Source organism: Squalius cephalus (assembly GCF_949319135.1).
Source record: "Squalius cephalus genome assembly, chromosome: 15".
In the NCBI taxonomy this organism is placed as follows: domain Eukaryota; kingdom Metazoa; phylum Chordata; class Actinopteri; order Cypriniformes; family Leuciscidae; genus Squalius; species Squalius cephalus.
The window spans coordinates 22,227,722-22,241,910 of record NC_137136.1 but is presented as its reverse complement, the minus strand read 5'-3'; the positions used below and the strand labels follow the sequence as shown (position 1 = coordinate 22,241,910).

Here is a 14,189-nt window from a genome sequence, read left to right as displayed (position 1 = left end):
AGAAATATTTGCACATATACTGTATATATATTTATATAGTTTATATTATATATAATTTTTTTATATATATAAATAACACATTTTTCTTAAATATATACATGCATGTGTGTATATTTATATATACAAATTTAATTATACACAGTACACACACATATATTATTAAAAACAAACTTTTATTTTGGATGCGATTAATCGCGATTAATCTTTTGACAGCCCAAATATATATATATGTATATATATATATATATATATATATATATATATATATATATATATATATATATATATATATATATATATATATATATACAAACAACGTAGCCTAGTTGAAATGTCTTTTTTATTTTATAATAGGCCTATTAATGAAATAAAATACAACTTCACTTTCAATCAACTATCAAGGGATAGTTCACCCAAAAGTGAAGAATGTGGGTAACCAAACAGCTGATGGGCCACATTAACTTCCATAGTATGGGGAAAAAAATACTATGGTAGTCAATGGTGCCCATCAACTGTTTGAAATTCATACAGATTTACACAACTTGAGGGTAAGTAAAATTACAGAATTTCATTTTTGGGCAAACTATCTTTTTAAGTGTAGGTTACTTAAGTGTAGGTTTAATTTTACTTAAAAATTGTGTAATAATATCAAATTAAAAGTTTTACTTTTAAGCTTTCCAATATGGTATATATTTCATATATCCTTTTACAAATGCTGGGCAGTACATTCGACCGCAGGCTACAGTTTAACCATATTTCAAAAAGACAATATAAATAATTTTGAAATATTAGTCTACGTTTCATTTTATTGTAAATAACATGCAAATAATTGTTTTAAAAAATGACATTCTGTTCACACTTAAGTATATTATTTGTGTTATAAGTAATCTTTTTAAAAAGTATGCTTTTTAAAAAGTACTGCGTTTTCACAAGAGAATAAACAATAAATGGACGATTTTAAAGAAAATTTTGCATGGTCGCCGTGTTGTGATATAAACTCCACCTCTAGGTGTCGCCAAAACTCCGGCTCTTTCACTCTTCTCTTCACTGTTGTGACTGGAGGGAGTCCCCCAGCCAGTCCCGCTCACGTACTGCATCGCTGTAGACATCAGACAGGCTGTAGATGTCCCGTCCCGTCCCGTCTGCAGCAGTCTGCCTCAGCACCTTGCCTGCCCGACATGCCCTTGGATATTACCAGCCCTTCTCTTGCTATAAACTGCTGTAGAAATATAGAAACCACTAAACAATAACAGGACATCGGAGTAGGACGGAGTGTACCTGGATTCTTGACACTTTTACACTGCGACTGATCTAAAGGATTTTTAGTCGGTAGCCTATATACTTTTCTGTTGTTGTACCGACTTTTCCCAAATCGACGTGTATGGATGTATCATGGCTACGTTTGCATGCAGGGTGCAGTTCTTAGATGATACTGATCCATTTAATAGCACAAATTTTCCGGAGCCGACCAGACCCCCACATTTCACATTCAGAGAGGATATTCCGCTCATCAATCAGATCGCTGGAGTTCACAGACTTCTGAAAGCACCACACAAGGTATGACACCCCTAAAGCAAACATCGTTTTATTCATTCTATTTACATGACTTTTTATTAGAGGTGTTTATACCTATTTTTGATGCAGTGCACTAATGTTATTGCAGTAATTCTGCAGGGCATCATGCAGTTATATGGCAAGCCTTTATAACATTGATTCCCCAAAACTTAGAACTAGCAGCTTCTATATTTATACTACAAGTTCTTTCTTTATTAATAGAAAATACTTTAATAGTGACTATTATGTTAATTGTTCATTAGATAGCCTACTACTTATTCATTCGTTACTTGCAACTATATATTAGTATCTATTTATTAGACAATACATATACCAATTAGTATTGTAGTAAACTGGTATATTGCAATTATTAAGTGGCTATTCTGTGTATTAATTTGTAAACAACAATTGTTACTAGTTAGATAAGAAATGTTGCTAGTAGCAATTTAAGTAGATACAAGTGTCTAATAAACAGATTTAGTTAAGTATATGCAACAAGTATGCTACTTGGACTGCACACTATAACAGTAATACAATGCTAGTACTTTGTGAATAGTTACTAGTAAACTGGTATTTGAAGTCTGAATTGAATAGTTGATATTTAAACCAGCAAATTGTTATCAAAACTAAGTACATGTTCTAATGACTAATAATCAAATACTAGTCACTGTTGGGTTAACTAGTACACTGTAAAAAATTTTACCTGAAATTGTTACTTTAAAGAGCTCTTTTTTGTTGGTATAAATTGCTGTATTTTTGTTGATTCGTTGATGCTAAATAATAATTTTGACTTGAATAAATATTAATTTAGTTCATTTATGTTTCCATTTTTTTCCAGTGTAATTAAAAATATGTAATAGTCATATAAAATAGATACTAGTTAGAGTAAAAGATTTAATGTTAAAATGACTTGCCATATTATTTGTGCTGTGCCAAGGCACTGTTTGGGAGAAGTGATATGATGTCAGGATACTTCAGTGCGTCTTGGTCCGCACTGCACCAAGGTGGTGTCCTGTGCACCCAGGGGGTTGTTCGTTATTATCAATGCTTCTAAGCACATCTTTTCAGGCTGGAATAGTTAGTTATGCTGTTCTATTTAGATACATTCCATAACAAAACTATTATAGCTGGCTGCATTGTTTATTTGCAATATGAGTCATTATAGGAACGACAGGTAGCTGGTGTTGATATCGTGGACATTCACATTCAGTCTCTTCTCACAGCCTGTAATAAACCTCACCTCTAAATTACCCAGCTCTCCTTCATTACACGCATGACCCAAAACAATCAAGGTTCTTCTCCAACTGTATAAGATATAATTGTTGTCTTAAACTTGGTTCATTTCCACCACATAAACAGTGTTATCCCTTAAGCAGGTTTTAGGAGTGCTGTTATTGTGGTCTTAGAGGAATGCACAGCAGCTGAGGGCCATACTTGGGTGGACTGAATGCTTGATCATGCCATGTCCATATACTCTGGAATCTTCAGCTGTCATTGGCACTGTCAGTGATGACCGTTCAGATAAAAAGGGTCCTCCGAGGGGCCGAACCTTCCTGTTCGGTGTAGCTTGTCCTATTGTTGTTTGTATAGGAACATTACTGTTCTCTTGTGTACTCCGAGTTAGACTGTAGTCTCCAAAAAGGTGAATGTCAACTCTGTGTTGCCATTTGTTGGCTTGCGAACGTTCACCAGATACAAGTGAATGTGGCATCAATGGAACTTTTAGAGCATCTCAGCTGCTTCATTATGAGTGGACCATTTCTGTGATTTTGAAGTACTAACCTTTCCAAAACAAACATGCCTGGAAGTATTTCTGCGACTCGCACTCAATCCCCATCATTAAGACGGTCCCTTAAGCCACTTGGTTAAATGGTGAAACATTTTCAACAGATGGATAAACAAGTCCAGATGCTCATTAGTTATTTGACTTTTGTTTTACAATTAGAATTGTGTTCTGCTTCATACTTTCTGATGACCCTAGTTACCTAATGTCTTCTTAGACATATTTCCTGTGAAACATGTCTTTAACTGTTGACATTGTAGTCCAAAAATGGGACAAAATTATTTGATTATTCTAAGCACTATTAAGGGATGAATACTCAACAGAATATCTTGTTATAGTATGTTAAAATCCAAATACACTCTTAAAAATAAAAGTTATTTATTATACTTTATGGTTCCATGAAGAATCTTTAACATCCATGGAACCTTTCCATTGCACAGAAAGTTCTTAGTAATAAAACGGTTCTTTAAATTATTGATATGTTCTTCACACTAAGAAAAGATGGTTGGTTATTTTAAGAACTGTTTACTGAATGCTTCTGGGGAACCCAAAATGGTTCTTTTAAGGCATCACTGTGAATCCCCCCCCGGTGTTTTCCTAATGTCCCAGAGAGAAAGGTTCTTCCACATTTACCGAAATACCATTGTTCGGCACATTTTCACGGGCAAAATCAAGTAATTTCAATAGGAATACACACGATCCTTAACTTTGCGTGTGAGGGAAAGATTTCTCCAGGCAGAATTTGCAACAGGTTCCAGTTGGTCATGTGGATTTGCTGTGGTGACCTAACAGAAAGTTCCTTGATTTTGGAATTGACCTGTGCTTGATATTGTGCTTCACCACATTGGTGGTGGTTGAGGAGATCCCCCCTTCTATGTAAAGCGCTTTGAGCGCAGAGAAAACCACTATATAAATGTAATGTATTATTATTATTATTATTATATATCGCTACACTCTTAACTATTGGATTTTGCCCTCATGTGACCATGACTTCTTGTCTTGACCACATATGTGTGCAATTCAGACACTGACCATATTGTATTTTACAATGTCCATTATTAGGTCTCGCTCTCCAAATAAATAAATAATGTAATTATCAGTTTGAACGTGATGTGTTCATGTCGATAAAGATTTAGCAATCATATTTTCATAATTTGTGTCAGAAGCACAGATCTAAACATGCATAATCATAATTGAAGTTCATACCTGTATTTTGAAACAAAACATGCCCAATCGTGTAAGATCCGGTTCACTTCTGAAGGCACCAGATCTGAAGGATTCTTTTTCCAGTAAACGGCATCCATTGGAACTTTCAATGTAAAAGTGAGCACCATTTTTCAGTGGTTTCAGGTGTTTGCCATATATTTCATGTATGACATGGCTGTTGGGGATGCCAGTGGTCCACAATGCACTAATATAACAAGAATCTAAGACAGCAGCAGTATTGTAATCAAAATGCAAATTCTGGTCCAAATTTGCTCACAAAGTTTTTCCAAAGTAAGATCAATGCAGTTATGATTCATACATGTGCTGTGTGTTTCCTTTATTATTATTTCTAAGTTGCTTCTATCCAGCAAGGGATGAATCCTAAGGGATTTCTCTGGTGCATCAGAAGGTCCCAGGCCAGCAAATTTTTCAACTTCCCTCCACTTTGCTGCGATAGTCTGTGTTACCGGTTTTACACTGTGTTCAGCCGCACACCGATTACATCACTTGCTCACCGCAGCATTTAGTAATTTATCACGTGACAAAAGTGAGGCCAGCTGACTGACAAGACGATGGCGGAATATTTGGTTTCAAAGCGAAATGTAAAAGTGCCTATTTGGCAATATTTTGGATTTAAACCCAGTGCTAATAGGGAACCTCCACATCCCTACCCTCCACACAATTTTCAGTTTAAAAGTGTTGGCAGCTTAGCAACATGAGATATGATTTAAACTCTTATTGAAGAAACAGTTTGTCTTCCCAGATTTACTACAATTAAGCAGTCAGTATAAGGAACCACAGAGATCAAATAAAGCATCAGTGAAGTAGAGCCAGTGAGAGAGAGAGAGAGAGAGAGAGAGAGAGGGAGAGAGAGGGGGAGGAAAGGAGATGTGATGTGCTGGCCTGCTATTTAACATCAGCCCGCAAATGAGCCAGTTGGATTCGTTCAGTTGAACGCAGTCCATCTTTGTCTTGATTGTTATTTTCATTTACAGCAAAGAGTAACAGAGTGACATGTTTTGTTACGTGTCCAGGGTGTCATACAAGGCTGTCGTAACGTATGTTGTTAATCAAAATGTGCATTGGTTGAGTGTTTTAGTTATCAAACAATTCCATGAAGAATTTAGAACTTGGTTATAAGATGCCTGGCAATATATTTGTCTTCATACTTGAATAAAATGAAGACTAATTCTAATATTTATATGTAAGATATACAGACATGTTTTTAGCAGCATTATAAATTGTTTATTCAGGATGCAGTGATAAACATGTACCATATGGTGTGACATTGTTGTTGATTTTGAATAGTTTGAGTCAATTTGTGGTGTAGATTTCTCCCCCCCCCCAAGGTACCGAGTATGTGCAGTGCAAAACAGGCGAAATGTTGTGTCAATGTGCCAACCAAATTATAATGATATGGTTTGTGATTCCTTCTGAGCTTAATGGATAGAATGTATTTTCAGATGTTTAGTTATCTTGTTTCCAGATTGATTAGTCCTTTTAGGACGTACTCCATTTGTACTCCAACTGATAAAGTAATATAGAGCACATTCTTGCACTTATTGCGAACAATTTATCACTGCGCATTACTCCAAAAGGAACTTGCTTTTCATCTGAAACGACTTTGACTTTTTGCTGATGTCACTTAGGCTGGGCGGGCTATTGGATAATGTTAACCAACAGCTTAATATAGCTACTAAGGCATTATTGTGGTGTTTAAAGCCCACTTTTCATGATCAAATCAATTCTTGACTGATAAAAAAAGTCTTTTTTTTTCTCATTGAATATCCTATTTTACTCTGAAATATGAAAATTCTCTTTGCTTTTAAGATCAGGTACTTTTAATTGGCAGATTATTGAAATAGTAAATAGACATTTCTCACTTTCTGTTTTATCTCTCTCACATACACACGCACAGACATACACTTGCACACGCACATCTCTCACTATGCTTGATGGATCCGCGCGGGTCTTCACTGAGTTCCTTATTTTCGGGAAGCCTTTTCTGTCTGCGCATGAATTTTGCCGAAATTACAGAGTCTGGTAATGAGAAGTTATGCTAAATGCTGTAAAATATAGGCTAGCCCTTCACATCTGCGGCTGAACTCTGGATTAGCCTTACACATTGTTATGCAGAGTTGAGGTTTTTGCAGGCCAGCGACTTTTCCTCTGTATTATTTCGGCAGAGTCTGCAAAAAAAAAAAAAAAAAGCTCCACGTTTCTCGTTGGCTTCGCATGCCTCTGAAACACGAATGATTGCTGTTGTGGTCCACATACGTGTGACAAACCCTTCTTAACATGTTTGCTAATGTGCCGCTGCGTATTTAGAAGGCAGCCACAGACACTGTTATAATTTTAAAATGGAAACAAACACAAAAATACTTATTGCTAACACACATCAAGTGGCCGAAGCATGTCAACGAGTGATTCATTTAGCCGCTGCGCATTGTTATTTCATTTAATTATGCCTTTGATGTAGAAGCAGACTTTCTGGAACACGCAGACCGCTGTCGGTTTCACAGTTCACAGATTTAATAAAAGCAGCTTGGTTAATATGCTACATTGCAGTTAGGAGGATGTTGTTTTATATTTTATTCGCCATGACCTGAGGAGTTCAGTCAGGGTGACTGCAGCGACTGAAAAAGTCTGAATGAGAAAAGTTGATTCCCTTCCTACACTGGCTAAAACTGAGCTCGGAGATGAAATTGAGGATGAAATTCTGTGTGTGGATTTGGAAAGCGACGCTAGTTCCCAGTGAACTCTTATTTTTAGGACATCCCCAGATCTGTGCTCGCTTGCCAGTGCTGTATTCTGTGGTTGGAAGAGGAAGGCCAGGCCCGGCTTTCCGTCCTCATGACCACAGGGTCACAGGGTCAGTGGCTGGGTGGGGAACCGTCAGTTATACTGTTGTTAATCCAGGAGCTCTGCGCTCAGATTAGCTGCTCTCCCAGAACTGCAGCCTTTGCTCCTGCTTTAATCCTTTGCACTACTGTTTAATCTGGAGCTTGTTTATTTAACCATACCTGTATATTTTGTATATTCACATGTAATTACATGTATTATTAGGGTGAGTTCAGTTAAATTGGGCCATTTTTGACAGTCACCTTAATGTCACAAAATGACCCAGTTTTCCTGAATACATTCCAAGTGTGATTCACATGACGGAACAGTCGCTTGCTCAATTGGGTAAGCGTTATCTTTTTATTTATACCTTTATGGGTAACACTTTATAATAACTGCACGCTATTAATCATTAGCTAAGGAAACAGTTAATTCATAATTTATAAAGCATTAACAGACATTAATACGCAGTTTATAAATACAGATATAAATGCTTTATTCTTGATTTATAAGCATATCTATAATGTCTTTAATAATTGTATTTTCATTCTTTATTAATGATCAATTTATCATTTCTAAATTAATTATTGCTTTATTTACAAACCAGTTATTTAGGAGTTGTCAGTGGTTCATACGATCACTTAGAAAGTTAATGATTAATAAACTATTTAAATGTACATTCATACATCTTAAAGGGGTGGTTCAGGATTTTCGACATCGGACCTCATTTTCAAGTGAGCCTGGTTGTTATTCATCAGTGGAGACAGTTTTCAAAAAAATTCATCCAGTCCTTACTTTTGGATAGTTCGCCTATGCTAGGCTAGCGCAAGTCAATGGTACACGTTAGCCTGCCATTAAAACAGTTTTACCCACTCCACAGTACACCAAAAGCATATAAATTATAACGCCAGACTATCGATGTAAATGTCTGTTGAGAGAATAATGTTAGAAATCAAACTACCCTTTCATCACATTATCTGCGGCAGGTAATACACTTGCGTGATTGTTATGTGGACCGGCTCTCTCGGTTTCCTAGGTAACCAAATATAACTCCGCCGCTGCTGTAGACTGCTTATAAATACAGGGAACAAATTATAACTAATGCAATGTGATGAAAGGGTAGTTTGATTTCTAACATTATTCTCTCAACAGACATTTACATCGATAGTCTGGCGTTATAATTTATTTGCTTTTGGTGTACTGTGGAGTGGTAAAACTGTTTTAATGGCAGGCTAACGCGTGCACCGTTGACTCGCACTAGCCTAGCATAGGCGAACTATCCAAAAGTAAGGACTGGATGAATTTTTTTGAAAACTGTCTCCACTGATGAATAACAACCAGGCTCACTTGAAAATGAGGTCCGATGTCGAAAATCCTGAACCACCCCTTTAAATATGTTTATGTTCTGTACCACTGTGTTGTGTTTGTTTCCTTTTTCTGTTTAGAAGATAACCAAGCCTTTAAATCTCCTTTGTAAATGCTTTACAAGGCATGAATGGTGCTCACTTTAGATGAGCTCACAAAAATACTTAACTGACCACTATTAAATGCTTTATAACTGCCTGAATTAAGCAGAAATTACAGTAGAAATACATGTTAATAAAGCATTTATAAACACACTAAGTAACTATTACTATATGTCTGAATAATAAGATGTATAAATGTACATTTAAATAGTTTATTAATCATTTACTTACACTTTTGTGATCTTATGAACCACTAACTCCTAAATAACTGGTTTGTAAATAATTCAATACTTCATTTAGAAATAATAAATAATCATCAATAAAGTTTGAAAATACAATTATTAAACACTGTTATACTAACATTATAGATATGCTTATAAATCATGAATAAATCATTTATAGCTGTATTTATAAACTGCTTATTCATGTCTATTAATGCTTTATAAATGATGAATTAACTGTTTACTGATGCTTAACTAATGATTAATAGCGTGCAGTTATTATAAAGTGTTACCCATTTGGGTGCATTTTATGTGTGTCAACTTGGTTAAGCTACTGAGCTAAATTTGCAAATAAAAAAACATATATATATACATATATATATATCTAGCCTATATATACACACACATATAAACTTTGTTCAAATATTTTGTAAATAAAACGTAAATAGTATACATTTAAAAACAAAATGTAATAACATTTCTTAATCAAGTAAACATTTAAGCAAATATTTAAAAAAACGTAACATTTGAAAAAAATGTAGTATAGTAAATAATATTTATCTTCTAAATCAGATAGAAGATTATCTACTTTATCTACTTTAGATAAAGTTTCAGTTACTTTAGATAAAGTACACATCACATACATTAAAAATAAAAAAAGCTATGCAAAAATATTTTTTTATAGAAATGATGAGATCCAACTGAAATGTGAATGCAAATAGTATCCATTTAACAATAGAAATATACGTTTATAAATATAAAATCAAATTCATTTTTTTCGGCCACTCACACAGTACTTTTGTTTTGAGCTCTGTGATTTTAGCTTTAACTGTGAATTTCGGTTATAAAAAAACCCACTAAAAACTACATTTTAATAACTTCCATCTATTTTTTTTACTTGTGTTTTACTTGAATTGGTACATTATTTCTTATTGTCTTGTCATTAGACTGTGTGTTCCAGTCACAAGAGTTGTAAATGAGTGAAAATGACTTTACAGATAGAGTCACCGCCCTATTAAGGGGCTGATGTCATTTTGAAGAAAGGCTGGCGAATCTCACACCATCACTGTGAGCCTTATGAAACACTTGGCGAAGGGCACAGAGAGAGTGAGATTATAGAACTGACATGATGACGAAGACCATTGAAGGGTGACTGTTTCCCAAGAAACACCAGCACATTACGGTTAAGGCTGGCCCTCACCTTCTTACTGTCTGTTGACAGTAATGCAAAGAACCTGGCAGTCAGCTCAGCGGCAGAGAGGAATGCTGTTAGCTTTAGTCTGATTGATCCACGGTACAGCTGACATGAAAAAGCATGGAACTCGAGCACGCTGGAGGCCGCATCCGTCTGATGGTTATCAGTGTCCCTGACTCGCTCCCGGCCGGGTGACTAATCTGAAGTACCTGCAATGGGTCTCTTGCAATGAAATATCTGGGTCAAACTGAGAAAGATGGAGCACATCTGGAGAGCACGAAAAGGAGGAAAAAATGAACCAAAAATGTTTTTTTTCCGCCCGCTCAATTACCCTGCCAAGTTCTTAGGAAGCAATCTACTTTCTGCCTCTTGAAGATGTAAATACATTACAACTCTCGAGCCAAGACAAGGGAGTTCTGGCTCGAGAACGAAGTGCAACACTTTAGTTTAAGGGTCTAACCTAAGGGTCTTATAACAACATAATGGGCTATATATAATGTTTGCCTGAGGATTTATATCCAACGGTATCAGGCACTTTAATGTTTGCAATGTTTTAAAATAAAGAGTTTAGTCTTGGATCTAAATCGGAGTTATTTTAAGCTAACGGAGTCTGAAGTTATGAGATGATTCAGGATCAGTTCTTGTTACTTTAGGAAGAATAAAATGAGATTGTTTTCTCAGAAATGAAAATTAATTTACTCACCCTCTTGTTGTTCCAAACCAAAAGACAACATTTTGAAGAATGTTGAGATCCAAACAACATTGGACCCCATCGACTTTCATTGTTTGGACAAAAAACTCAGAGACTTAGAAAAATATCGTAAAAATCATTGGTTTGGAACGACTTAAGGATGAGTAAAAGATGACAGAATTTTCATTTTTGGATAAACTATCTCATTACATTCCTGGAATTCCTTGCCTCTTCTGTAAAAGAACATCTAGAAGATATTTTGAAGAATGTTGGTAACCAAACAGTTGATGGGCCCTATTGACTTCCATAGTTTTTCTTTTTCTTTTCCATATTATGGAAGTCAATGGGGCACATCAACTGTTTGGTTACCAACATTCTTCAAAATCTTCTTTTGTGTTCAGCAGAAGAAAGAAATTAATTCAGGTTTGGAATAACTTGAGGGTGAGTAAATGATGACAATAAATATATGTTTTGGATGAACTAACCATTTAAGAGAAGTGATAAACCTGTGATATCTCTTCTGTTAACTACTCTTCTGTTTTTTTTTTCTTCCCAACTTGCCTTGACAAACTTACCGTGGTTTTTCGTACAGTTCTTAGAAAAGTTCTTCATCAACAATTTTAATGCAAAAAAAGAATTTGGTACTTTTTGAGGCTTGCTTTTTTCATTGTATAATATCAGGACACTTTTGTCATTTTCTACTTTATGCCCTCTTGCCCTGCTGTAAATGGCTTTAAAACTGGTAAATGGTACGAGAATGAGTGGAACGTCCACTCACTGTTTTTCTTTTCTTTTTTTTGTCATGATTACTTTCACATCTTATCACTCCCCACCTATACCTCTACCAGACATGCCTCTACCAGGTCTATGTGCCCTAAATATAGTCTGACTTTGGATTGCGTGTCTGGATTTCCTGTGAGCTTCAGATCTGGGCTGTAATCTTGTGTAACACTCTTTCTATCTTAAGGACATGTTAAATTAAACACTCTCTATTTGTAACAGCCCTCATCCTTTTCCTTCTAGTGCCCTGTCCTATATCATGCCTCACTGAGCTTGTTGTCAGAAGAAAATTTGGGCTTTTTTTCATGGGTTTATAGGAAATGTAGACCCTTGAGGTAGAAAGATGAGGCAGTGTAGTTATCGTTGCCATGGTTGACCACATGTTGTGTGTCTTTTCTCCAACATGACATGATATTTGGGCACCACCAGCTCTCTGAAATGAATAGAGTGGCCATGGGATCAAAGCTTTTCAACCCTTAATGCCTTTACCAGTTACAGTAGCATCCTCACTCGTTCTGTCTCTGTTCCGTTCACTCTTTTCAACACTTTTAATTAAATTACTGTAATTTGTGGCAGGAAATTGAATGACAGTGCCTGTTAATGGATAATCTGAAAACCAGTCAAGGTTAGGACACATAAGGTAATGTTTTGTTTACAACTTAGGAAAATAGTCTTTTACAGTGTATCCCATGTTCACAAATTGGTCATGATGGTCCAACCGGGGCTGTTGTCAAGAAGGGACAACCTAAAACAGGACAAATTTTGTCCCTGGTTTTATTAATTTTACTGACAAATCTGCGTCCATAAATTGACTAGACAGTAAGCAATCATGTCTATTTTCCCATATGTATATTTATAGTTTTGATACTTTTAGCAGCATGTTGTAATTGGTGTGAATTAGCCATTAGACAGTTTGCATGATAAAGCATTTTTGGAAAACTAGTGCCCTTAAATTTCCAAGTCTCTAAAGCCATGCGCATTAAGATTAAGACCATTTTGGTGATTGCATCACATCGTCTGGTGTTTTTTGAGCTTCCCGCCATGAGTGTTGTCAGGTTAAAAACGCACCTTGAACACTATGTTCCATTTTGTTTTGCTTCGCCAAGAACACGTCTTATGTAAACGCCTCTAAGAAACACGTCCGATCAGGTTCAGTTTAACCTGAAACTATAGCCTTATTATACAGAGCTTTCTTAAGACAATTAGTGGACAAGCCATTTAGACAACGCAATAAACAGTCAGTTTAAAAATATGGACACATCCCTAATAGTCACATGGGAAGGAAAGCGTAATGTTCAACATTGGTTAAAATCTTTTTAAAAATGCAATGGAAGAAATTGGCCAGACATCATGTAAAAACTTTGTATTTCATGTAAAAAAAAATAATATTTTTTTTATTATATATATATTTTTTTAACTTAGATTTTTCATTTTTAAATCTGATTTAAATCAGATTTTTTATGGTTATAATATTTGATTCACAAGTAGGATGTTTTGAATATTGTGTATATGGACTCCATCCTAGAACAATTGAAACATTTTTCAGCAAATCAGTTCACAGCCATTGTCATCTTCGCTTCCCCCCTTTTGTATACAGACTTTCTCCTCCTTCGATAGTTAGCTATTTAAATCTGGTCAAATTCGCAAGCACAGAATTCAAGAAAGCTCTGACAGTGTGAATGAACAAATCCTAATATACCAGAACAGTTACCGGAACAACTTTTCTGAAATCTCTGTGTAAAAGAGGCTTAAGGTTTCTAGCTGCCACACCTAATGGTGTTGACTGGTGTATAATTCGCAGCACACATACAGTCAAAGGTGTTTAGAGGTGGGGAAGAGCGGTAATCCTGTTACCGGGCCAATTGCAATCTGCTTGAAAGTCTGTCGGAAACAGAGAAACAGAGACAGTGTCTTTATGGAAAACACAGACCAAAACTCTGGGCTGGATTAATCGTTTCAGAGGTTATAGTTAAGTCAGGTTTGGGCTAAGTGCTCTGTTCAGGGTTGCAGGTATAATATAAATGGGTCAATGATATGATGCTAAATTTGTATTTGTGCAGATTTATTAATTTATTCAAAAATACATTTAAAATACAATTCATGCACAGTCATTTGAATACACCTCCTCTATAATGAACTTGTTTTTAATTTTCGAATTAAAATACATTGTGATATTTTTTTTGGAAGGTAAAAATGTCAGTGAACTCTATGGAAGCTTGTTCCCGCTAGGGTTGGGCCGATAGACGATGCCATCGTCCATTGCGATGCCTGACAGACAAAATCGAAATTGCTGATGAGATGAGAACTCTTCAGTATGAACTCTATTGGTTTCATACTGAAGAAGAAATTCTTAAAAAGAAAACCTTATATAAAAAAAAAAAAAAAAAAACGTTGTCTGCAAAGTCATGTGGTGCAACCAACATGCAGAAAAAAACAGGAAATGACCCTCATG

At 35.6% G+C, this 14,189-nt stretch overlaps 1 protein-coding gene across 4 annotated transcripts in view; it reads left to right on the top strand.

Annotated features, from left to right (window-relative positions):
- The first annotated feature begins 1,093 nt into the window (after window positions 1-1,093).
- The window catches only part of fhod3b (formin homology 2 domain containing 3b), a 179,184-nt gene continuing 166,088 nt past the window's right edge, over window positions 1,094-14,189 (top strand). For all 4 annotated transcript variants that reach the window (XM_079895926.1, XM_079895925.1, XM_079895924.1 and 1 more), the window contains exon 1: window positions 1,094-1,557. In XM_079895926.1, coding sequence (XP_079752052.1) covers window positions 1,393-1,557 — 165 coding nt within the window. In that variant the 5' untranslated portion in view covers window positions 1,094-1,392. The remainder of the gene's footprint in view (window positions 1,558-14,189) is intronic.